This window comes from Cynocephalus volans, chromosome 8 (assembly GCF_027409185.1).
Source record: "Cynocephalus volans isolate mCynVol1 chromosome 8, mCynVol1.pri, whole genome shotgun sequence".
Classification (NCBI taxonomy): domain Eukaryota; kingdom Metazoa; phylum Chordata; class Mammalia; order Dermoptera; family Cynocephalidae; genus Cynocephalus; species Cynocephalus volans.
In genome coordinates, this window is record NC_084467.1 from 139270119 (window position 1) to 139297260 (window position 27142).

The 27142-nt window shown below is 42.5% G+C and overlaps 2 protein-coding genes across 6 annotated transcripts in view; one reads left to right on the forward strand and one right to left on the reverse strand.

Annotated features, from left to right (window-relative positions):
* Nucleotides 1-27142, reverse strand: part of LOC134383687 (uncharacterized protein C1orf21 homolog) — a 170569-nt gene that overhangs the window by 65682 nt on the left and 77745 nt on the right. The gene's annotated exons all lie outside the window — the stretch shown is intronic.
* On the forward strand, nt 10835-14237 carry LOC134384660 (liprin-alpha-1-like). Its single transcript, XM_063106336.1, is given in 3 exon segments — nt 10835-11666; nt 11928-14026; nt 14028-14237. Coding segments are annotated over 3 exon segments (3141 nt in total).

Sequence of the window (27142 nt, forward strand, 5' to 3'; positions counted from 1 at the left end):
CAAAACTCACAGAGGACACCCTGTAGCACAGTTACTCCGACCATGCTGCTTTTCATATTTTATAACTATGTGGGCAGTGATATTAAGAAAGGACTTGCAGATAAGGTAGTGGGGCACAGTGGTTAAAAGTATAGATTTGGGGACCAAACTGACAGGTTCCTCATTTGTAAAATTGGAGCCTACCTCATAAGGTGTTATGAGGATTAAATGAATTAATAAATAATGAAACACTTAAAATAGCTCCTGGCACATAAAAAGTGCTATAGAAATAATTAGTAAACTTCTTTTAGAAAGTTCTCTAGATTATTCTCTGGTAAACAGTATATATTCCTCATAGTGGTCTTTTAGAAAGAAATTTTTTTTAAAAGTTTGCTTTAGAAAAAGAGATGTAAAATATTTGGAAAGTATAAAAGAAGCCAAAGACTCACTGGTAATCAGCACCATCCAGAGATAATCATTACTAACTTTTCCTGGTAAACACCTACAGTCCATGCACCTGTACACTGAATATACATTATCCATTTGATAGCTGGAATCATTCTATATGTATGAATTTCCTAACAGTTTTGTTCCATTTAACATCAGAGTGTTTTAATGAGATGAAGCTAAGCAATAGAAATATCCTCAAAAGGTAAATGAACTCTAGTACACCGTTGTCTTCTTATCCCAAAAGTCTAGGGAGTTTAGGATCAATTATCTGATACAAACAGGTACCTAATCACTTGTATCCAGAACCAGACAGAGCCACATGCAAATGAGTCCCCAATGAAAGCCTTTAAAACAGAGGTGCCCTTGGTCTTCCTTTGGCCCTAGACCCTAGCAACAAGAGCTGGCTCAGAAGGCAGGGTGCCATATGAGAGTGCGTTTTCTTTCCAGAACTCAGTGACTGTTTGCCAATTTCAAAAGCAAAAGAAATTTGATGTAAAACATGGACTACAACATCTCTGTGCTCTTTCTTCAGAATTTCACTGTCATGGGATGATTCATGGTGGTGAGGTTGGCACTAACGGGTGTGGGCCGGGGGAACTTTGCTGCAGTGCACACAGTGCTGGCTAGGGCCAAAGGTCTTGCAGACAGCAGGGCTCAATAAATCAGCATTGGCAATCTGGCTGAGAAAGGAAAAGGTAGGTGATCTGAGGCTTTGTTCTTCCATTAGACTCAAAGTTCCTGGAAAGGAGGACTGTATCTTGTACATATTTTAAAAATCTCTTATTCCTTACTATGCCTAAGAGTGCCTTCTTTGCCTCCTCTTTCAAAAGCACACTAATTCACCAATGTTTTGAAATCAGACACAGCTGAGTTCCCAGCCCGACTCTGTAACGTATTACCTGTGTAAACGTATTACCTGTGTAAACGTATCACCTGTGTAAACGTATTACTGAGGCGGGTTACTTGACTTCTCACAGCCTCCACTCCCTCCCCCTATAAATGGGCACAATAGCAAATAGCTGGTAAATAACAGCTATCGGCATTATTAATATCAGTTCATTAATTATCGAACAACTTATATGCTGGTACTATGTTAGGCACTGGTGATGTGTCATTAAATTATACACATTATCTTCAAGGAATCTGCAGTCAGTGATCATAAAATAATGATGATTCACTGAATTGTGCCTAGATTTTCTTTAAGCAGGAAATGTCTTTTTTCTCATCTCATTTTACTCTTCCCCCTACCTCTAAAGTAGGCCTACATTTTTCTCCATTGCCTACGTGTCTTAGACAATTTGGCTGTTATAACAAAATACCATAAACTAGTTTTTTTCCACTTAACATCAGAGTGTTTTAATGCGATGAAGCTAAGAAATAGAAATATTCTCAAAAGGTAAACGAACTCTAGTACACCGCTTGCTGTCTTCTTATCCCCCAAATCTAGGGAGTTTAGGATTAATTATCTGATACACAAAGGTACATAATCACTCGTGTACAGAACCAGCTTTAAACAACAGAAATTTATTTTTCACAGTTCTGGAGGCTTGAAGTCCAAGATCAGTGTGCTGGTAGGTTCAGCATCTGGTGAGGTTCTGCTTTCTCACAGACGGGGCCTTCTGTCTGTGTCCTCACTTGGTAGAAGGGGCAAGGCAGATCTCTGGGGCCTCTTTTATAAGGGCATCTAAACACCTCCCAAAAGGCATCACCTCCTAATGCCATGATTGGTATTAGGTTTCAACATATCCATTTTGGGGCGACACAAACATTCAGAACATAGCACCATGACACTCGTGGACATTTTGTGCATGATGCAGCACTTTGCTACATCTTCTCAGGTCCCAATTTCTTGCTGAATGATTTCCTGTGCATAACTGTTGTCTAAATCAGTGTAAACTCTTTGAAGGCAGGACACCTGATTCTCTTTCTTTTGTATCCACCATCCATAAGCACACAGTGCCTGTTTATAAACACTCATTCCACTGGAACCATTCTAACCTTGTAGCTGGCCAATCAACAACCCCTGACTGAGGATTATTACCCTAAGAGTACCTAATTGAATGGAGCAATTTTCCTCCCTGTTAAGAATGTTGTTATCAGAAACACAAACTGTGATACACCAACTAATGATCAAGAGCTACTCAACTGGAAATATTTCACAGCTGAAAAGTGCTCAGGGAAGGATGAATGAGTGAACGGTAGAAACTGCTTCTGCTCTGTCCCATGGGGATGGACGTGCCACTGTTAACCCCCACTGTGTCCCAATCCTTCCCTCTAAACACTGGACCAAAGACTCAAGGCTAACCTGCAGCAATAAGAGCCTCCTTGCCCCTCGCAGCAGAAACTATAGCCATGGTTTTGTATTTCTCATCTTACCACACATGAACAATATCTACGTGTGACATATGATGCATAGGCTGCATACGGAATCTACGTTGGAGACACCATCAATGTGCAATAATAATAAACAACAGTCACATTCTAATCCCATATGTGACAAACCCCACACCATCATACCCTGTCTCAACTGGCTCTAGCATGCTTTAATGATAATACAGTCTCAACACATATGCAAGGCGTGTTCTGGTATTATTACTTCAGTGACCATAATAATGTACCCTTGGTGAGGATGACCCTTTGGATGGCTTAAAGAATTAGCTTCAAATCTTCTAGACTATCTGTCCAGGATTTTCTAAATGTTTAGCCATCTTCCAGATTCTTAATATTATTCTTGACCGTCTGTGTGAGCTCTTGGGTGTTTTGAAAAAATTACAGTGCAAAGTTTCCAAATATTTAAGACTGACCTAATGTGAGATTTCCCAAAGTTATTTCCCCCTGGTCTGGTAAAGCTTCCCCATCTCCCCTCAACACAGCTCAAACACACTGCTCCTCTGAGCCTTTGTTCTCACTGTGTCTAAACCTAAAACTCTTGCCCCAGCTGAGTGCCTTTGTCTGTTATTCATGTTTTAAGACTCAGCTGAGACCTTAATCATCCTCTTTACCAGTATTCTACTCCTGGACTAAGAGACCCTTCTACATTATCATTATATGACACTGACATTTTCTGCTGAGATGCCCATCTGTTCATCTTTATCAGGCTCCTAAAGGCAAGGACCAGGTTTAACCGATCTTTACAGCCTCAGTACCTGGCACAGTGCCTAAGTCACGTCAGGTAGTCAGTGAGCGTGTCACAGACTGAAACAAAATGCTAGATTTCAAATGAAACCAACAAGCTCCAGTGATCAGACTCCATCTGTTTACCTGGGCAAACATGTCTGTCAGTCAGATCCTTGTTGCCCTGGGGCTATTTCCAGTAACAGACAGAGCTTTCTCCTCTGGGATAGATTTCACATTGCCCTGAAAACACTGCTGAAGGCCTTCATAATGAAGGCAACACTGAAATTATATTTATCAAAATAAATAGTTGTATTGAATGAGAAACACTAACAGTAAAAGATTCAAGTCATACAGAAAAGTGCAGAGAAGAAATTAAGGACCACCTGAAACTCTACAGTACAGAGATTGCCATTTTTTTTTTAAAATTTTATTTTGTCAATATACATTGTGGCTGATTATTGCTCCCCATCACCAATACCTCCCTCCCTTCTCCCTCCCCCCTCCTCCAACAATGTCCTTGAGATTGCCATTTTTAATGTGTTGTTAAACAGCCTTCCAAACATTCTTTTATGCACTTGCACAGAGTTTTACACAAATAAAATTTACAAACAAGATATGCTGTGTAAAATTCCTTTACTCTTTTTACTTAATAATATGTAGCAGACCTCTTTCCTTATAGATAGAGAAACTTAATCTTTAATGGCTCTACTCCATGTGTGTGTCATGAGTTACAAAGACCCTTGAAAACTGCACACTTGTCCAATTATCTCCTTATGGCAAATTCCCAGAAGTGGGACTGCAAGGGCAAAGGGCATGCTCATTTAAGTTTTTGATATACCCGTAGAGAAAAATTGTTTCAGTTTGACATTTCTCATTATAACATGAGACAGATGCCTGTTCCTGCCCAATTTGAGAGGCAAAAAATGTTTTGTTTGGCTTCTTTTGTAGTGGGTTTTTTTTTTTTTTCTTTTCTTGGTGTGGTTTATTTCATTACTCAGAAGTAGAATATCTTTTTGTATGTTGACTGGCCTTTTGTATTTTTTCTTTTCTGTCACAAACTTGGTCCATTTTTCAATTGAAAAGTTAGTTCTTTCCTTACATGTTATGAAGGATCTTTTTATATTAGTTATATTAACTTTATTTGTGTTGCAAATATTATCGTCAATTTGATATTTGTCTTTTAATTTATGGTGGTCTGTTTTTTTCCATGCAGAGATTTTAGATTTTTATGTAGTCAAATTTACTCATTCATTTTTTTATGTCAATGGATTTTGCAGCATTATGAGGAAGACATTTTGCAATCTAAGATTATAAACACACTTACCCGTAGTTTTTACAGTACTTTTACAGTTTCATATTTTACATTTAAATTTTTAGGTTCATCTGAAAAATTCTAATATAAAGGGACGAATAGGGGAATTCAATTTTTAATATCATATGTATGAATAACAGAATATTTTTAAAGAATAAAATGTGGGTGGGGCTACTGTGTGTACAGGCTTAGTGCTGCCCGGGGGAAGGCCGCCTGGTCTCAGGACGACACTGCAGCTTGCCTTCCGCAGGACACCAGCCTCGGCCTCCCTCCCTGACGTTGCTGAAAGTCTTCTACACTGACTAATAAGCCAGCAGGCTGAGGAAAGGGGTTTCGTCCGACTCCGATTTTTACTGCTTAGACATAGCTGTCCGAGCTTGACTCTTGCCTTCTAGAAAAAAAGAAAGGGCATCTGGGAAGCTGGTGAAAAATGGTCATTCTTAAGATTTCCTTGGGTTTTTGTATTTTGTTTTCATATTTGAGTGTGTGCAAGTGTGCATGTCTGTAAATTTTTTAATGGGGTGGGAGGTGTCTGTGGGTGCTGGTCTGATGGGTTTAAGAATTCACACTCTTAAAAGACATTGGACTTAAATACTAGAATTTTCGATCAGGATTGTTCTACTGTGAATGATGTTCTGACTCTGTTAGCCCAGCTTTTGCTTCTCCCTGCTCAGGTCTGGAATCCCAAGCAACGTTCTTTTCTTGTGAACATTGTGAGCTGCAGATCTAGCACTTCTTTCAAAAAGCCATCTCTTCAGCAATCCAGAGGTTCCTTAACCTCATCATTCATCCTGCTTCCTTTCTAGTCTTATGCCAAGACATTTAACCTTTGTGGTGTCACATGAGGCCTTCAGTACAGAGGCCTTCACCTCTGGCCCTGGTGCCTGCTCTCCGCCTCTGGAGAATAAACCCCGTCTGGATTCCTCTTGAGATCCAAGGTGGGATATTCTGGACAGATGCCCCAAACTTTAGCAGTGCTGGTGCTGCTGTGTGGACTGAGCACCTGCAGTTTGCAGAAGACACACCACACGGGCCTTGCTTTGGGTTCACTCAGGCCTGCTGTAGGAACTCTAGAAAACAAGAAAGAGCTGCTGTCCTAATACCCTGCATTGTCTGTCTTGCTGTGCTGTTTTGGGGTGGGGAAGTGATTAGTTGCTTACATTCTGAAGCTCTTTGTGAAAAATAAAAAATTTTTAAAAAAATACTTAGCTCAAAGCTGTGATTGTTCATTGGTTCCTCAAACACCGATCAATGCCCTGCACTGCTAGGATTTCCAGGTCTGCACTGGACCAAGGATGTCAAAGGCCAAAGATGACCGTCACTGCTATGTGATCCTCCTGGCAAGTGAGGGAGGGTGGTTACTGCCCTTCCTGTGCAGTAAGGATTATTTTAGAGTGATGGGTACTGGTGGGTAAGTTGAAAAGGATTCTAGGGTACAGAACGACAGAGTTGTCCCCAGGGGGAAGATGTTGAGGGAGTTGTTCATCTTACATTTTGTGCTATAGGTCCGACTATCCATTCATCAAAAGATACTGAGATGATGGTCCAAGGCCAAAGATCCTTTTCCTGGGAAACGCAACAAAAAAAGAGAAGTCATGTTGGCCTCAGTGACCTCTTGAATTTTGGATCAAGCTTCTCCCAAATCTCAAAAAACCATGTTGTGAGCACTGTCTTGTTTCAGGCCTTGTGCTGGGCACTGAGACACTCAGAGGACTAGGTAAGGTCCCCACTGCTGTGGGATCCATGGTCTGGTGAAAGAGCCATGTAGGCAGGTAGCTGCCAAACAGGGTGGCTTTCTTTCAGAGACTGGAACAATATGACCTGTAGGACCCCAGAGAACCTGATTCTGCTGAGAAAGACCATTGGGCCAGGTTTGCTGGGGAGGTGACATTTGTGTTGGTATCTCGAGGACGAACGGGTACCAAAATGTCCCCTTAAAATTATCCTTTTGTTTATGTATTGTAATGATGAATAAGCTAATTATCCTGATTTGGCCATCACATATTATACACAAATATTGATAGTCAACTCTGTCCCCCACAAATATGTATATATAATCAATTAACTTTCAATAAAGCAAATAAAAAATAAAGAGAAAAGAACATTGAATATAAACAAAATCCTTTTGTTTCTCAAATTACAATGAGGAGAGTGTTTGAAGAGAGAGAAACAGTAGGGTAGAAAAGTTACATCTCTAAAAAATAAAGGAAAAATCTTGATAAGGAAAACCACTGTGAAGGTGATTTCCTCCGATGTCTCTACAGGTCACCTGCAGAGTTCACTTTGGGTGAAACAAGGGCCCGGGTCCCAGGGTGAAAGAGACAGAGTCCTTGTGTGTGTACAGCTCCCTCTAGACACGTTACTGATAACACAAGTGTGTTGTCTTAGGTTAGGGGCAGCGCCTCACTCAAGGGAAGAGACAACCAGCTGAAAGGTAAAGAGAATAACATATTTGGAGTGCGATTATTATTCTATGCTTTATATTCAAAGAAGACTCTACGGACACTCCTGAACCGGGCACATGCTGGGCTGTATCCTGTGCAGAAGAATAGCGGCCTCATCAGCAGCCACCCACCCCACAGCCCAGGCACATTCGCTGAGGATGGCTGGAAAAGATGACAGGGACCACGTGTTAACCCACGCATGTTCTATGGACAGAAACACAACACCTCGTCGTAGCTAAAGACCTAACTGACCAAAAATCTTTCAGCTAGAAAAATCTTTTAGCAAATTTTAAAATTATCATTATCAAGTTATACTTCAAACAAATTGTTTATTTAATTTAAAAACTATAACTAAACTAAAAGTTCTTATCCCTCTATGTGAGACTTAGGCTGGGCTTTCACAGCTGTGTCTCACTTTCCCGTCTCGGTCTCATACCAAGGAGCAGAACTGTGATCGAGGCATAAATACAACTAAAGCCAATTAAATGCTGAACTTTTGGAACTGAAGTACAAATAGAAGGAAAATAAATGTGTTAATAACTGTTTTCACTACTGTGTACATCACTGTTTCACTAATGCAGACATTAAGGCATTTGGAACTATAATATTCAATTATCTACACCTAAAGTAGATGACACAAGGCCGGCCCGTGGCTCACTTGGGAGAGTGTGGTGCTGACAAGACCAAGTCAAGGGTTAAGATCCCCTTACCGGTCACCTTTAAAATAAATAAATAAATAAATAAAAATAGAGTAGATGACACAAAACCATTAAAATCATAGAAATAACTCAATACTCTCCATATCTTTAGTCCAGATTACATAAAATTATAAACAAAAATTTCATTCCCTTCCAGAAAGCTAGAAGAAATTAATCTGGATTCTGGGATTAATTGAAAACGTAAGTAAAAATGAAATCAATGGACATTTATTTTTTGAGGGCCCACACATAAGCAATCATCGTTTCTTCTTTCTTTTACAAAACCAAATATCATGAATTAAGAAAATGATGAAGTGGTATTTACATGTTTCATTTTTATAAAAAATATTTTTTTTTTCTGTGACTACGTTCCCGTCCTTCCTGACAAACGTTGAGCCCAGATTAGTGGTGCACACAGGTGGAGTGACAGCCTAGAACACAAGAAAGCCTGACATTTGCATACGGCAGGTTGACTCTCTGACTCCTTTATTTAAGCAGCTGATCAGTACGGGATCGGAACCCTTGACTTTGGTGTTATACTACTGTGCTCTAACAACTGAGCTACCCAGCCAGCCCCTACCAGCTTGACTCTTCCAGGACTTCTGGAAGAAGTTTTGCACTTCTCAAATAGGAATGAATTAATCTAATTAATATCCCTGTTCACTTAACATTTCTTAATATTTCAGTGAGAAGATACTCTCCCGATGACACTGATGGAAAAACAGACATGGAGAAATGATCATTCACATGACACAGTGACAGTCAATAAGAACGTCAGCCTAACAATGAGACAAACAACCTAATGACCCCTCAGCGTTTCCTAACTTAAAAGAACACCCAGAGAGAAACACAAAATTATAGACAGAAACCAATGACACTAATACACCATTTACTCCTTCACTGCTTATAATTATTCATTTTAAAATGATAAAACTCATTATTTATTGCAAAAAAAGTAAACCTTACAAATGAACATAAACCAAAAAAGCAAAATATCTACTCCTCCTTCATTCTAATCCCGTCCCGTGACCTTTTTTCAACAGATTGGAGTATGTTCTTCTAGACCTTTCTGTGGATGTGTGTACATATTTAAACACACCTGCCATGTACATACGAGTCAGCATGGGTTTGTCACTGAACGGTGTGTTACAGACACCTCTCTGTGCACCAAACAGGAAAGGAGGCTTGCAGGAGGAAAACCTGACTTCTCATCCTAGCTGTGCCACCTGTGAACTGCGGGAACCGGGAAAGGTCCGCTAACGCCACTGACCCCTATCTGGAGAAGAGACATAAAAATACCTGCCTTCATCCACCTGACTGATTAGCTGTGATTTCAAATGACACAATGAAAATAAGGACATTTTGAGGCACCTGGAGAGACAGACAATAGTTAAGTCTGCAACTACCTGCCAAAAGTCACAAAAGGAAGAGACTGAAAGAGGTAAAGTGGTTTGGTGAAAATCAATCAGCACTCATGGAAATCAACTCAAAGAATTTGCTACCTATCATAGGAAAAATGACATAGAATACAAAGTGTGCTGCAACGCATACGGCACCAGGCCCGCTGGAAGATGATAATCGCCGTGAACAAATGCTGAGGGCACATGTATGGCACCCACGCACGCACATATGCACACGTATGGGCACACACATGCATATGCATGCACAGATCATGCACACATGTGGGCACATATGCACACACATGCTGAGGCATCCTCCCTGGGACAGATCAATGCAAAGACATCAAATTATACTATTAACTCCAAGAGGCTCTTCCAGTGTCCGGCCGCGGGCCAGCCTTAGTGACTGGGGCCGAAGGGACGTGCTCTCGGGGCCATGCGCCGCCCTTCCCCCGACCTCACGAGCCGGGACCCACCGTGGGTTCTAGAACCCCAGCTGGAGCAGGCTCCTTGGAAACATTTGTCAGTGCCTCGTCAGTGCCGTGGTGGCCGCGGCTTCTGCAGCACCTGATTCGGGCACAGAGAGCGGGACGCGGCTGGGCCGGGAGTCAGCCTCACCGTGAGGGGCGCCGGGGGTCCGCCGTGCCCGGACTGTGGCCTGGACCCTCGGGAGCGGCCCCCTTGCCCTCGCCCCGTCTGTGTGTTGGCGACACTTCATCACCTCTCATCGACTCACCTATCACTTTTCCTTCCCTCCTAGCCGTCCCCGGCTGTCCGGACCTGCTGGCTCTATTTCCATCGTGGAATTTGACTTTGGGCTGGAAACTGAGGTAAGTTAGGTTGACTGACCAACCACTGGAGAAACCTCTCCCAACCCTTCACGAGTCCCGTTCCTTTCGTGCTCACCAAATCCAGCCCAAGATTTCAGGGAGCTGTCAGTCCTTCCCAGGAGCTGACTGCACACATTCCTATAAGATGCCTGATGGGTTCTGTACCTGTCAGTGCTGCTGGCTCTGTGCTCCTTCTATGCTTTTCCTGAAAAGTGACTGGGTGGCGTGTGTGTTTGACTTGCTCTCCCCCCACCGGGAAGTTGGAAAAATAGGTACCTGAAGCACACTTGTTCTCAACAACTAAAAAGTACAGCTTTGCGAACAAAATACTGCTGGGTTTGCTCTTTATGTGAGGGGCAGTCCTCTGGCCTTGACCCCTTCACAGGGTTATTGTCCCTGTGAGTATCTTCATGGTGTGTGTTCCTGCACTTAGTATTTGCCGGTGGATGCTTCCCCAACTTATCTGCATACAAAGAGTAACAGATCTGAGAATAGAGAGGCTGTGAACCTTTCATGTATTAGCTGCAGATACTTATGAAATTGCAGATTTATGGGTACCTGTATTCTGCTCTTAATGATTCTAGTCTGGGTCTTTCATTTGCAGATGATGCGTGAGGTGATGCCAACCATCAGTGAAGCAGAAGGCTCCCCAGGAGGAAGTGGGAGCCATGCATCCAGCTCGCCTTCACAGGCAGACGCAGATTCACATATAGAACAGTTGATCGTCTCCATGCTAGAAGAAAGGGACCAACTTCTTGACACTCTTAGAGAGACTCAAGAAATGCTGGCATTAACCCAGGGGAAATTACACGAAGTTGGTCATGAAAGAGATTCCTTGCAGAGACAGCTCAAAACTGCACTTCCACAGGAGTTTGCTGCACTTATGAAGGAACGGAATGTGTACAGGGAGGAGCTCCTTGAAAGGGAAGAAGAAATTGCTGAACTGAAGGCAGAAAGGAACAACACCAGGCTGCTTTTAGAACATTTGGAATGCCTTGTCTCTAGGCACGAGAGGTCTCTCAGGATGACCGTGGTGAAGAGACAGGCACAGTCCCCAGCAGGTGTGTCCAGCGAAGTTGAAGTGCTCAAAGCACTGAAGTCGTTGTTTGAGCACCACAAAACTCTGGATGAAAAGCTGAGAGAGAGATTACGAGTAGCACTTGAAAGGTGTGGTTTGTTAGAAGAAGAATTAGGTGCCACACACGAAGAGCTAAAGATTCTTAAAGAACAGAATAAGCAGAAAAAAACACTAACAGATGGAGCACTTGACATGAACCATGAACAAGAAAATACCCCGAGCACGAATGGAAAGAGATCTTCTGATGGTTCGTTAAGCCACGAGGAGGACCTTGCTAAAGTAATAGAGCTCCAGGAAGTCATAAACAAGCAATTGAGGGAGCAGAGCCAAATGGAAGAGCAACTGGCCGCCCTCTCCAGTCACAAGGCAGAGCTGGAGGAAGATCTCTACACGGCCAGGGAAGACTTGATCAAATCTGAGGAGATGAACTTGAAATTGCAAAGGGACATTCGTGAAGCCATGGCCCAAAACGAAGACAAGGAAGAGAGAATCAGTCACGTGGCAGAGCTGGAGGAAGATCTCTTCACAGCCAGGGAAGACTTGATCAAATCTGAGGAGATGAACACGAAATTACAATGGGACATGCGTGAAGCCATGGCCCTAATGGAAGACATGGAAGAGAGAATCAGTCACCTGGCAGAGCTGGAGGAAGATCTCTTCACAGCCAGGGAAGACTTGATCAAATCTGAGGAGATGAACACGAAATTGCAACGGGACATTCGAGAAGCCATGGTCCAAAAGGAAAACATGGAAGAGAGAATCACTACTCTTGAAAAATGCTCCCTCGCTGCACAGCGTGAAGCCATGTCTGTGCATGACCTCAATGATAAACTTGAAAATGAAATTGCAAACAAAGATTCTATGCATCGACAGACTGAGGATAAAAACCTCCAGTTACAGGAACGGCTGGAATTAGTGGAGCAAAAGCTGCAGCAGACCATGAGGAAAGCCGAGACACTCCCAGAGGTGGAGGCGGAGCTGGCCCAGAGGGTGGCAGCGCTCTCGAAGGCTGAAGAGAGACAGGGCAACACTGAAGAGAGGTTAAGACAGATGGAGGCGCAGCTGGAGGAAAAGAACCAAGAACTGCAGCGGGCAAGGCAGAGAGAAAAAATGAATGAAGAGAATAATAGACGTTTATCAGACACTGTTGACAAGCTTCTTTCAGAATCTAATGAGAGGCTCCAGCTTCATCTGAAAGAGAGAATGGCTGCTCTAGAAGAAAGGAATTCTCTGTTAGGAGAAGTTGAAAATGCAAAAAAGCAATTGGAAGATACACAACATGATAAGGATCAGCTCGTCTTAATCATTGAAGCATTGAGGGCTGAACTAGACCAAATGAGACTAAGAGGTGCTTCACTTCATCATGGCCGACCCCACTTGGGCAGTGTCCCAGATTTCAGGTGCCCTGTGGCAGACAGTCACACAGATTCCTACAGCACCAGTGCAGTGTTGCGGCGCCCCCAGAAAGGCCGCCTAGCTGCTCTACGGGATGAGCCTTCCAAGGTACAAACTCTTAATGAAGAGGATTGGGAACGTGCCCAACAGGCTAGTGTCTTAGCAAATGCAGCACAAGCTTTTCAGAGCGATGTCGATGTGTCTGATGGTGAAGATGAGGACGCCATGAACGTGAGAAACTCGACAGGCTCCCAGGACGGTCCCGTGAGCAATCCCAGCAGTAGTAACAGCAGCCAGGACTCGCGCCACAAAGCCCCAAAGAAGAAGGGCATCAAGTCCTCTATCAGCCGCTTGTTTGGCAAGAAAGAAAAGGGCCGACCTGGTCAAGCTGGCAAAGAATCATTAGGACACCCTGGTATTTCAGAGACAGATAATGCATCTCAAGATGCCTTGTCACTGAGCAAATTGGGAGGACAGGCTGAAAAAAGTCGTAAACTTCCAAAAAAGCATGAATTGCTCGATGAAGCCCGAAGACAAGGTTTGCCTTTTGCCCAGTGGGATGGGCAGACCGTAGTTGTGTGGTTGGAGCTCTGGGTGGGGATGCCCGCCTGGTATGTGGCTGCCTGCCGAGCCAACGTGAAGAGCGGGGCCATCATGTCAACCCTGTCGGACACCGAGATGAAGCGTGAGATCGGCATCAGCAACCCCCTGCATAGGCTGAAGCTGAGGCTGGCCATCCAAGAGATCATGTCTCTTACCAGCCCGTCCGCCCCTCCCACGTCACGAACGACACTCGCATATGGGGACATGAACCACGAGTGGATTGGGAACGAGTGGCTGCCCAGCCTGGGCCTCCCTCAGTACTGCAGCTACTTCATGCAGTGCCTGGTGGACGCCAGGATGCTGGACCACCTGACCAAGAAGGACCTCCGCGGGCAGCTGAAAATGGTCGACGGTTTCCACAGAAACAGTTTCCAGTGTGGAATGATGTGCCTGAGAAGATTAAACTATGACCGAAAAGAACTGGAAAGAAAAAGAGAAGAAAGTCAGAATGAAGTAAAAGATGTGCTTGTTTGGAGCAATGATCGAGTGATTCGCTGGATCCTGTCAATTGGCCTTAAAGAATATGCAAACAATCTTTTAGGGAGTGGCGTTCACGGTGCCCTTCTGGCCTTAGATGAAACCTTTGACTTCAACGCACTGGCGCTATTGTTACGGATCCCAACGCGGAATACACAGGCTCGTGCTGTCTTAGAAAGAGAATTTAACAACCTTTTGGTCATGGGGACTGACAGAAGGTTTGATGAAGACGATGATAAAAGCATTTAGGAGAGGACCTTCATGGAGAAAAAAATTTAGACCAAAGAACACTCATGGCTTAGCTGCTGCATCAGCAGGGACTCTCTCTGCAAACTTGCAAATTACTTCTTCTATGTCTTCACCCTCCACGCAGCCAAAGAAGATGCAGATGGACGGCAGTGTGTCAGGAACACAGAGGTTGGATTCTCCCACAGTCAGGATTTACTCCTGCTAAAGCCTCCTGCTGTTTACCCACACTACTTCTACAGATGATTACGCAGCATTTTGAATCCAGCAAAGACTACATTTTAGAATGCAACGGAATCTTTAATCTCTTAATACTTGTTATATGGACCCTAAGATATTTTATTACAGAGTTTTTAATTAGTGAAAAATTCATGAATACCATAGAGAAAATATTTTGAATTTAATGTTTCTTATATTTATATAAACTTATGACTCTTCATTTATATAGTTACTTCTTTTTCATGTATATCCAGGCTATAAATATCCTTTCATATCAATTCATGTTCTTATACCTAATTTTAGTTTTTCAAATGAATGTACTGTAATGCTTATATGTATAAACCCTATGGACAAATATAGGGCTTTTGTAAATTATACATTTATTGTAATTATTATTGTTTAATTTTTTAATGATAAACCATTACAGAAAATAAATAAATAAATAAATAAAATAAATTTTTAAAAAAGTATTAACTCCAAGAGATGATTCTTGAATGTGAAGACTAAAAAAGCAATTTCAGAAACCAAATGGAAAGATTAAGATTGTGACATAATCTAAACTCAGGAAGGAGAAAAGCCAGGACATGACCTCCTCTTACAGTCATCTTTGGTGGGTTACAGAGCAAAACTTCTGTCTCAAGGGGAGGTGTAAATCTTGTAAGCACAGGGAGTAGGTGGCCAGGGGCAGGAGTCCAAACCAGACAGCCGAGGGGACAACTAGATCTGTGTTGTCCACCTCAGGCACCCTTGGAAATATGTTAGAACCACAGGGCATGAGCCTTTTCCAACCCACTGCAGTGGCCCATAGAGGAAGGAAGACATGCTCAGATGGCAACGTGTGCAACCTACTGATGCAGCTTCTAAGGTTTTCCTTCTAAGAAAACAGACTCCTGGGGAGAATTAATTCACTAATTAAACTGATATTTATTGAGTACTCTTTATTTATATTTACAAAAACTAATTATTTATGTGATGACTGTCAGAATAGGGAAGTTGAGCCCCACGGAAGCATTTAACTTCAGAGGGAGCTAACCTGGCCAAGGCTTCAGGGAGAGCTTCCCAGAGGAAATAAAGCTAAAGCTGGGATCATAAGGGTTAGGAGGAGTCAGCAGGGGGAAGACTCTGGGGCGACAGCGGAGGCAAAGTTCCTGAGGTGGCAGAGAGCCAAACACGAATTTTAAAGAGACTTGAAGAACTGTGTAGCTGAAGAATAGAAAGAGAGGGTAGGAATGGAGCACAATGGGATCTGCTGTACACGTTGATTTCCCAGCCAACGAGAATCACACTTCATAACACTGGTAGAAGATATCAGACAGATGCCTTGGCTGAGAGTATAAGGAAATCGTGCAAAACTTCCAGCCACCCTCGGAGACCTTCAGGCACGTAGTGTAGAGCAAGAGTGTTTAGGCAGTAGTTATGCTCAAACCACAGATTTTTAATGAGTGCGGAGATTTTAGCTAAATGTATTAAATCATATTAAAATCCCAGAGATGGTAAAATACTCTAGAATTGGTAAAATGTTTAATAAAAAATTTTCTAGGTATGAAGTCATCTCTACCACGATGTGTAACCTCCAGGCCAAGAAATAAAATTACCACGACAAAACAAAACAAAACAAAATCTAATGTACTGGGTCCTTCAGGGAATGAAGGCTAAGTCAACCTTGACACTGACTCTGAGCCAGACCCTCCACCTTGTTCTCTCAGTCACAGAACAGTTTCCGTCTGTTTCAGGGAGGGTTGTCAGATCGAAGCTGCCTCTGAGACCACCGGCTAGATAGTATGGAAACATTATTATCTGGACTTGTCAAGGTCATCTTGCATGGCTTTCTTGCATCGTCATACTTTGATACTAGTGCTAAGTAGGGATGATTGCACTGGGAAGGGAAGTGAAGGAGGGAATGAGAGAGAGAGCCAAAGAAATAAATGCAAACGAAGCTAGAGTCAGGTCTAAGCAACAGAGGGCAAGAGTGGGGCAGGGGTCACAGGGCACTTACAGAAGAGAAGAAGCTCCAAGGCAAGGAGGAGGAAGCATAAGGATGCATAGGAAGACACACCGAAATACAGAGTAAATATGGGGAGAGGGCCAAGAGTGGGATGAGATGAGCCTGAAACCAATTACCCATAGTCAAGGTTATTTACACACCTGACTTTCATTCCCAAAACAAGTACTTAAGAGAAGTATTTTCATTTTCATCAGTGAGAAGGAAGTAGAAGCCACATAGTGTGGAGGTTAAGGCCTGGGTTAAATCCAAGCTCTTTCACTTATTCATTGGATGACCTCAGACACGTTCCTTCATTTCTCTATGTCCCCGTCCTCTGCTTTAAAATGGGGATAATAATACATAGAGTCATTATGAGAATTTTAAAAGTTTACACAGTTCTTAACACAGGGACTATTCCTACTAAGCCGTCAATAAATTCTAGCTATTATTAAAAAAGAACACCACTGGGCCGAGCCCGTGGCGCACTTGGTAGAGTGCTGCGCTGGGAGCGCGGTGACGCTCCCGCCGCGGGTTCGGATCCTATATAGGACTGACCGGTGCACTCACTGGCTGAGTGCCGGTCACGAGAAAAAAAAAAAAAAAAAAAAAAAAAAGAACACCACTAGTCACCAAAATTATCCTTCAAGGACTTCCATACCTCATTCTCTAATTCCCCACAGTCCAAGAAAGGAGTTTTCATATGGAAACAGGCCGGTACTGAGTAAATTGCTGCAGCCTTCTACAGTTTTCATCATTAGAATGTAGTTTGTGTTAGTGAGACAAATGCTACTAAGAACAGGGAGCAGGTTCACCCTGACGGTCCTGACCAATCTGGTCATCTTCTCCTTGCCTCACATCCTTCAACCCACCTCCTTCCCCAGGAAACACGTGTAACTTCCACATTTCTGACAGCTGTTTGGGGACCTTGCTCAGAGTATTTATTCAATAATAAAGCAATAGCCAGGCAAGACAGCACAGTTTAAAGGAAATAATGCCAAATTACAAGATCTCAGAGTAAAAACACTCTACAACATGAGTCACAGCAGTGACACCATACTCTAGTTCTTCGTGTACTTCTGTCATCTTATTACTGTGACATAGACAAATGTGGGGGAAATCACAAGCCTCTGAGATCCTAATGCTCTGTTTTTAAATGGCAGCCTGAGAGCAAAAGTACCTGGGTGGGAAGCCCAGTCCTTGGAGTCGGCTGGACCTGAGTTCAAACACCAGATCTGTCGCTTAACCAGCTGCTTGATTTTAATTCACGGACATAACTTCTGTGAAGCTTCAGTGTCTACGTCTATAAAATGAGGACAGTACCCCAGCATATTTGTGATGGTAAAAGAAGATACAAATATAAAGGGCCTAGCAGAATGCCTTGCTCGGAGTCAGCACACCACAAATTGTAGCCAACGGCGGTGGCGAGGGTGGCATGGTCATTTTCATCATCTGCAAGGCTGCAGGATGAGTGTGCTGTTTACCTTTCTCCAACATGTAGAAAACCTAGGAGACAGTCATGCCACCAATTCATCAATGCTGTTTTACTCTTCCTCAGTTATTAGAACATGAATTTCTGCTCAGGAGCATTCTACCCGTGTCCCTTAAATGCACTGTTTTTTTTTTGTTTTGTTTTGTTTTTTGCAGGGATATTTAAAAGACCATATCAGGCTCTTTTATGTGACATATTACTTCTTTCTTATTTTTTTACTTAAAAAAAAATCCCTGCAGAACTCCAAGCAGTGGGCACTGTCAATACCTCCGTATTACAGACATGGAAACAAGTAGGGCTAAGTTCCTCGCCAGAGGCAAAGGCAACGTGCGCAGCGAGACAACTCACAACCAGTCCATCACATGCTCACGCAAATGTTTGTCCCACCTCTCCTGTCAAGTGAGCACTTGTCACAAAGGCCCAGGAACCACCTAAAAGAAAGAAATGCAGCTAACACATTCTGAGCACCTTCTCTGAGTCAGACGCTGGGCTGAGCCCTTTTACTTCGGAAGTGTGCGGTTAAAACTCTCAGCCACGGTGGACTGACTTGTATGATTTCATGAGCTCCATGTGCACTTTTAGCCATGAAGACCTTTCTGAAGTTCAGTTCAAGACATGGAGGCTTTAAAGCCTAAACCCATGTTCCTTGCTCATCTTGACAACTTTATTCAGCTTCTGTGACTACGGTCTGGCCCTGTCACAAACCATCAGACACTTCTCCTGTCCATGGGTTCATACCATCCCTATGACTCACTGAAAATAAAAAAGGGGAGAAGAGATTTCCTCTCTGACCTTGGGTAAATAACAACTTCAGAAGCCAACGGAAACTTTCCTATGTCAGCAAAGGGGTTAGATGAGAGGCAGCAAAAGACTGCCACTGTCTAGCATCGACAGAGGAGCCAGTTAGAGAGCCATGTTCCTCCTCAGTGGCCACGGTGCTTCCCAATCTCGGCCTCTCTGGTTGACCCCCATGGACCCTTCTTCCCCCAAGAACAACACTGGTGCTTACTTAATGCACCCCCATCCGTGGAGAATCAAAGCAGAAAAGGAGGGCTGCGGCCTCCGCCTAACTTCTTTTCTTTTAGACCCTATAATTAGTATATTCCAAAACTTTCAGTGACTTAAACCAGCACTGTGCAACAGAAATATAATGTGAGCTAGGTATGAATATTTAATATTTCTAGTAGCCACATTAAATAAAAGCAAGTAAAATTAACTTTAATAATATATTTTATTTAACCTGATATATTCAAAATATTATCATTTTAACATGTAATCAATAAAAATGATTAGTTAGCTATTTTACATTCCTTTTTTCATATTAAATCTTCATTTAATATAAAATTTAAAAGTGCATTTTATATTTACAGCACATCTCAATTGGGACTAGCCAAATTTCATAGACTCAACAGCCAGTGTGGCTAATGGTTACAATATTGGATAATACAAACATTCTTTCTGTTACTGTCTCATAAGCACAGGTATGTTTAATCAATCTTCACTTCATGCAGTCAGAAGGTAGCAGAGGAATAAGCAATGAATTATTACTTTGCCTCCAACTGCTTTCAATTTCTGAATAAATCTGATGTATTTTCTCATTTTACCTTTACCATAACCCTATGAAATACACCCCTACAGCATTTTAGATGGGTAACAGGTTGGTATAACACACACACACAGACACACACACCTGTTATATGCTTTCAATATACAGCCAATGATCAGAACTTAGCTGAAGCCACGTAACAATATAGAGCCCAGGTGAAAGAAAGCAACAGATCTTGCTTGCTTTACTGCTGCTCAGTCTTCCACCACCATTCCAGAAGAATTTTCTGTAATCATCTAAGCACCTTCATCTAAACGATGTTTACAAACATCAGATGCTCTTGGTCCTTTAACCAAACTTGGCAGTACTCAAGGCCATGGGGAGCTGGTACAGTCAGTGCCTAACCTGATCACAGAACAACTTCTGCCTCCAGCTCTGTGCCTTTCTGGGAAATATGTCCTCTCAAGACCATGCAGTCCCTGCCTTCAGGGAGCTAACCAGCTCATAAAAGAGATTAGATATATTTAGAAATAAATCAAGTAAACAAGAAAAAAACAAGCAACCCAATTAAAAAATGGGCAAAAGCGCTAAGTAGGCATTTCTCTAAGGAAGATATACAAATGGCCAACAGACATATGAAAAAATGCTCAACATCACTCAGCATCCGGGAAATGCAAATCAAAACTACACTGAGATACCATATAACCCCAGTTAGGATGGCTAAAATCCAAAAGACTGTGAACGATAAATGCTGGCGAGGTTGCGGAGAAAAAGGAACTCTCATCCATTGTTGGTGGGACTGCAAAATGGTGCAGCCTCTGTGGAAAATGGTATGGAGGTTCCTCAAACAATTGCAGATAGATCTACCATACGACCCAGCTATCCCACTGCTGGGAATATACCCAGAGGAATGGAAATCATCAAGTCAAAGGTATACCTGTTCCCCAATGTTCATCGCAGCCCTCTTTACAATAGCCAAGAGTTGGAACCAGCCCAAATGTCCATCATCAGATGAGTGGATATGGAAAATGTGGTATCTCTACATAATGGAATACTACTCAGCTATAAAAACGAATGAAATACTGCCATTTGCAACAACATGGATGGACCTTGAGAGAATTATATTAAGTGAAACAAGTCAGGCACAGGAAGAGAAATACCACATGTTCTCACTTATTCGTGGGAGCTAAAAATAAATAAATAAATTCACACACACACACACACACACAAAAAAAAAAACCGGGGCGGGAAGAAGACATAACAACTACAATTCCTTGAAGTTGATACGACAAGCAAACAGAAAGGACATTGTTGGGTGGGAGAGAGGAGAGTGAGGAGGGAGGGAGGTTTCGGTAATGGGCCACAATAATCAACCACATTGTATATCGACAAAATAAAAATTAAAAAAAAAAAAAATAAATATATAAATAAATAAGTATATAAAAGTATTCTGAGACGGCAGGAAAGAGGTACTTTTTGAAGGTATTAGAAAAGCTTCATGCAACAGTTTACATTTCGAAATCCGGCGGGATTTACAGAGAAGAAGGCAGAAGAAAGGGCTCATGCCAAGCAGAGGTCATGGTGTACCGGAGGGCCTGGAGCACAGAAGGTGTGGGATGAGGTCACAAGGGTGAGTTGTCGGGTCTGGCTGAAGAAGGGGGATCACTAAGGAGCAGAGTAAGAAACAAGACTGCAAAGGAGGGTATGAGCCATTGTCAGAAGCCTTGGACATTAACTAAGGATTTGGGATCTCATAGGCTAAGAACTAGGCACACATAGAACGTTCTGGAGAAGACTTAACACCAACAGAGCAGTACTTAAAACAACCAACCTGACAGTGGTGTAAAAAATGGGGAGTTAAAAACAAATAAACAAAAAACAAGCAAAGAAGCAAACAGCAAAGGGGGCTAAGGGGAGGTCAGTTCTGAGGACACTGCAATCCTCTGGGCAATGGGCTGTCACAGTCTAAACTACAGAAATGATAGGAAAAGCAAAACCAGGAGAAGGTAGGACTCACAGCAGCTGGGACTAACTGCAAGAGCCAACATTATTGCAACAATGGAAATAGGAAAAGTGCAAACAGGAAAGTCAATATAACTACAAGAGTTTCTCCCCCCTTGGGGATAGGATGCAGAAGAGTTAATGATCTCAGGTTTTGACATGTTAAGTTCCTTAATAAGGCCTGGATCTGTTCTATGCATCTACTCTAAAAGTCTAAGTGAATGACTGTGGAAAGAAATCCAATAAGCACTAGGCTTTCCCTAGAACTTGCTAAACTAGTTCATGATAACTTGAACTGGTTGGTTACTTATTTTTTGCAAGCTGGTGTTGGCAATCTGCTCAGCTGTCCTCTGAATGACCTCAGCGGATCTGCTGACCACTATTCACATCTGCCCTGCCAACTGAGGGAAGAAAAATTCCAATCTGGAGATGGGGCCACCTGGACTGGATTTGCCTTCTGAGAGGGCCACAGGATATAAGGCAGAAAACTTCAGAGCTGACATTTTTCATGCTTCAACACTTAAAGTGAAAGAAAACATATAGGTAAATATCAGTGATAAAGTTCCTTGTCAATGGCCTCCTAAATTCTCTGAAATCTAGGAGTCAACATGCCCATTTGTCACTTAATCCTCGATGGTGGAACACTCTACAGAAATTCAGTCACACACATTTGGATTGGTCGGTCTCCTAAATAACCAAAACATTACAGAGATCAAACTGCTTCATAAAAATGGAAATTACCATTTGTATAAACAAAATATGTATCAAAGCTCCCCAGTATGTCTTCAGAAGCTATGAAATTAAATTAACACCTTTCGGAAAAGGATCGAATGTGTGTGTGTGTTCACACACTCAGAGACATACTTCAGAGCCAAATATGCCACCCTTCACAGACTTTGTCAACTCTTCAACAACATGTGCTAATAACATTTTTAAAACATTTAAAAACATTTAGCTTTTAAAAAGTGAATGAGGCCACTTTATTCAGTGAAAAATAGAGGGGTGATTTAGAAGGCAGAATGATTGTCCAGGTTGGAGCATAACCCAGTCGTGGAGGTCTTGTTGCCTCTCTCAATGGGTGTGCTAACCAGTCACCAAAGATGGCGCCCAACAATCAAGACAGGGAGTGACTTTGTGCCCCTGGACTCAGGGATGGTCTTGTGAGTTGCTTTGGTTAACAGAATGCAGCAAAAGTGATATTCTTGGACTTTCAAGCCCAGGTCTTAAGGCCTGGCAGCTTCTACTTCCTCTCTTGGAAGCCAGCCACCATGTGAAAAGCTTGGCTACCCTGCTGGAAGAGAGGCCTCGTGGACAGAGGCCTGAGCCGTCTTGGACAGTTAAATCCAACTGAGATCCCAGCTGAATGCAGCTGCACGATTGAGCCAGGAGAGAACAGCAGATGAACCTCAGCCATCCCACGTGAGAAATAATAAGTCAGTGCTATTTCAAGCCACTACATTTGGGGACATTTGCTATGCCATAATAGATCACTAAAACAATGGGTGACAAAAGATATCAAATGGTTAAAAGTCAGCTACACCTGTCATTCATCTGCAACTACCTGGGATCATCTTGGGATTTTATAAGCATCTCCTTGCAAACTAACTTAAATAGAGAAAACCACAAAGGACCTTATCTTATCATATCCAAACACTAGCATTCAGTAACATCTAGGATACCAGCACTTATCTTCCTTATCTTCCAGTGGATTCTGGCAATTCTATCCCCAGAACCCTGTAGGGGGTTCCCCAAGTATGTCCCTTGATTGGTGAAGCTCTCTCCTCACTTGTATTCCTGCTTTATTTAACATAATACGACAAACCTGCAAATGCTTCTGTTAGAAAGATTAACAAGGTGATGAATGCTGGAGTAAACGAAACTTCAGTATGAGCACTGGGAGGAGGAAGAAGATGGAGCAGAGGCCTTAACTGCACTTTATGGCATGGACTACATGGAGCCACAGGGACAGCAATGACCAGGCGGGCTTGGAGTGGACTGATTACTAGCCCTACTTCCTGAACCTCCCTGCATCCACACCCTGGCCATGAGTGCACTGTGGTCAGAGTGCACTTCTTTGTCTCTGGACTTTGGGCTTATTCGTGTGACCTGTTTTGGCTATTGAAACATGGGTGCAAGTGACAGTGTGCCAGCTCTAATACACACTTAAGAGGCATTATTTGTACTGCATGCACTCTTGCCCTTCTGCAATTGGAAAGCATGTCCCCACTGGCTCTCTGGTCCCAGGAGGAAGATGAGAGACACATGGAGCAGCGCCACCCCAGCTGACCCACCAACTCATGATCAAAAAAGAAACGCTTATTGTTGAATGCCACTGAGATCTTGAGGTTGTCAAATACCAAGCAATAGTTGACTAACACAAGGCTCCTTTATCAGATGGTAACATTTGCAAAATCAAATACACAGAGTATTCTAGAACTATAGAGTCTTCCTGGCCATACAAGTTGTAACCAAATTATGAAATAGATGGTTAAGTGGTCTCACTGCCAAGCAGAATTTAAGTACAATATATTGAATATCAGTGAATTTTGCTTTTACAGTCTAAGATTATCTTTCTAAAGACTGTCATCTAATATTCAAAGTCCTCTATATTTTAACCCTAACTTAGTTTCCTAGCCAATTCTCTCCCACTTATATTTTATATTTCATTCAAATTGGATTATTTATAATTCTTGAATATGTCTCACATTACCTCTAGCCTTTCCTCATTCAATTCCTTCCTGCAACCTTCATCTGACAGGTTTAGAATTCTTCCAGACCTTTAAGGCCAAATTCAGATGTCACCTCTCTAAGAAACCTGCTTTGACTCTGCCTTTTAATGCAGACTGTCTGTCCCCCTGACTCTTATCATGATGATTTCCTTTCCTCTTATGATATGTGGCTTATTCTGCCTCTGAACACTTCCTTACCAGCTTATAAAGTCCTAGACAGTGTTGGGGCACAGAAAAGTATTCCCTAAAATATGATGCTTTGCCTCGGGGCCTGCCCAGGGACCTGGGGCATGGAGAAAGGGACTGGACCCCTCTCCCCCAACCAGCCACACCAAGCCAGCTCCTTGGGTCTCACCTGGTGACCCAAGGCATGGAGAAGGGAACTGGACACACCTCCCACAACCTGGCACATGGCACCAGTGACTTGGGGCCTGCCCAGGGACCAGAGACATGGAGAAGGGGACCAGACACACATCACAACCAGGCATACCGCCAGTGCCAAGGAGCATACCAAAAACAGCACCTCCATGTGGGTGGCCCACTGCAGCCTCCACAATAACCATGGCTGCCTCAAAAGCGACTAGACACCACAAGCACCATGCAAATGGTCCACCAACCACTGGAGTGCATTCACACAAGAAGAGTCACCAGCAGAGACAAAGAAAAGAAGAGGATGTCTCTTTCCACAAAGCCCATTTTAGAGTGACAGAAGCAGCATCTGCTCTATGATAATATTGGGGGACCCGATCACATCTCTCAGCATTGGACAGATCATCTAGGCAACAAATTATCAGAGTAAGCATGATTCTTTCAGAAGGAGAGAAGAAATCTAGGGTAATTAGAGGGGGGAGGAGGAGGGAGAGGGGGAAGGGGAGAGATTGGACAAGGGGCATAAAGAATAAATACGATTTGTAACAATACATATGCTAGTAATATTGATTTGGTCAACATATCTCAATGTTCAACCCCCAAAATATGCATAATTGATTTTGATTCAATAAAAAAAATAAATTAAATTTTAAAAAATATGGTGCTTTGAAAATTGAAAGGCCTTATAAATAAGCCTCAGAATCAAGGTCCCTCTAAACTTGTCCTGTCTTCCCCACCAAGCACTGGGGGGGACTTTCTCTGCAATTTCTCCATCTGACTAAGAAAGCATCTTTCCAAAAGAAATGCAATTTTCTTAACATCCCCTCCCTAGGAATCTTATCAAATAACTAGAAAAGATCAACCCCTGGAGAAAAGAAGAGAATAGGAGGTCACCACACTTGCACAGACTCTTTCTCAAGATAATATCTGCCTCTCAGGCTCATTTCCTAATAACCATTTCCTGTCCCTCTAAAGAATTGTCTATATTCCCTTCCTCCCATCTCCCCTATGAAGATTGGTACATACGCTTCTGTACCCCACTGGGTTACTGGGAAATCACTCTCTTGTGATTCCCCCACACATTGCCCTTCCCCAGCATGTTAAAATGAAATGTTTATGCCTTTTCTTCATATTAATTGAATCTCAACAGTTGACTTTTCAGTGAACACCAGGGGTGAAGAGGAAGCTTTCCCTTGGCCCCCACAACAGCAAGGTTTATTTATCTCTGTAATCTCCACGGCATTAGCAAAAGGCCTTACACATAGTATAATACCAATTAATACTTTTTTTGCCTTAAGGAATGAGTAACCAATGGGAGCTAGCAGGGCACCAGGAAGCCATACTGAGAAAGAAAAGTGGACTTTAGAGTCTGAGAGATCTGGATTCTGTCACTTAGTAGCTGGGCAACCTTGGACCAGTCCATCTCTCTGTGCTTCAGCTTTCGAATATGATAAATTGGGATGGCACATATTTCACGTGATTGTTGTGAAAACTCAACGTGAAAATGAATGTAAATGCCTCACCATGTTTGACAATGGTGGTGGCCCCATAAATGGTAGCTCTATTATAAAAATGATAATGACACAGAACATCACACAGAAGTTAGTTTTATTTTCTCTCAAAGCTTAAGTGTTTAAGGGTCAGTGACTCTAGCTCCAATTAGCTGTTTTCCCAGAAACTATGGTTTCAATGATCTGGATTCTAGCTTTATGAAGATGCTCATACTAATATATATGTTACTTTTCTCCACAGTTCTAAATTCTATAGGTAGTCATCAGTAGAAGCAAATTTGTCCCAGGCAAGAAACATATCTCCTTAAAAGAAAACAAAGAAAACAAGCTCCTTCCTATACTCTCCAGTCCACTTTTAATAGAGCAATCCTTAGTCAACTAAATGATTTCTGACAAAGGCACCAAGAACACACCTTGGGGAAACAACAGTCTCTTCAATAAATAGAGCTGGGAAATCTGTATATCCACATGCAGAAGAATGAACTAGACCCCTATCTCTCACCACATACAAAAATCAACTCAAAATGGATTAAAGACTTAAATGTGAGATCCAAAACTATAAAACTACAAGAAGAAATTGTAGGGGAAACATTTTGTAACATTGGTCTGGGCAAAGATTTTTTGGATAAGAACTCCAAAACACAGGCAACAAAAGTAAAAACAGATAAATGGGATTACACTAAAACAGAGCTCTTTCCCAGCATTCCCACTTCTTCACCAGGGGACTAAAACAACCATTACAATGGATCAAAGGCTAAAAGCAGCAGAACTATTTAGCAGTGACTAAATGGTGCAAATGCAGTTGTTTACATGTAAACATTATCTCAATGAGGTTCTTTATCAGTAGAGGTGAAGAGGTGTTTTTATAAATAAGTAAATGTCAAGTAGTAGGTATTATTGTCAAATAATTGTTAATAATAATTCAGCAAAAACTGTTTTATCTGCCTTGTACTAACTGGAATTTTGTACACATGTCCACGCTTCATCAGAGCAATAGTTAATCGTCCAAAGGACAAACTCAAGATCGGGCAAACTCAAAAGCCTGTAAGCGGCCAGGCAGGTAATGTCAGTGAGTGAATTGGACTTGGTGTGCATCCACCAGAAAGGGTCAGCAGTTCACTGCAGGCCACAGCCTGACTTGATGGGGCAATTGCTACCCCACCCTGCTGACTGTCGCTTCAATGAATGAACACCCAGTGTTGCCAGATCTTCTGAAGAAGTTTGGGGTTTTTGTGCAATACTCCAGTTTTTAAAGGCAGCCTTGC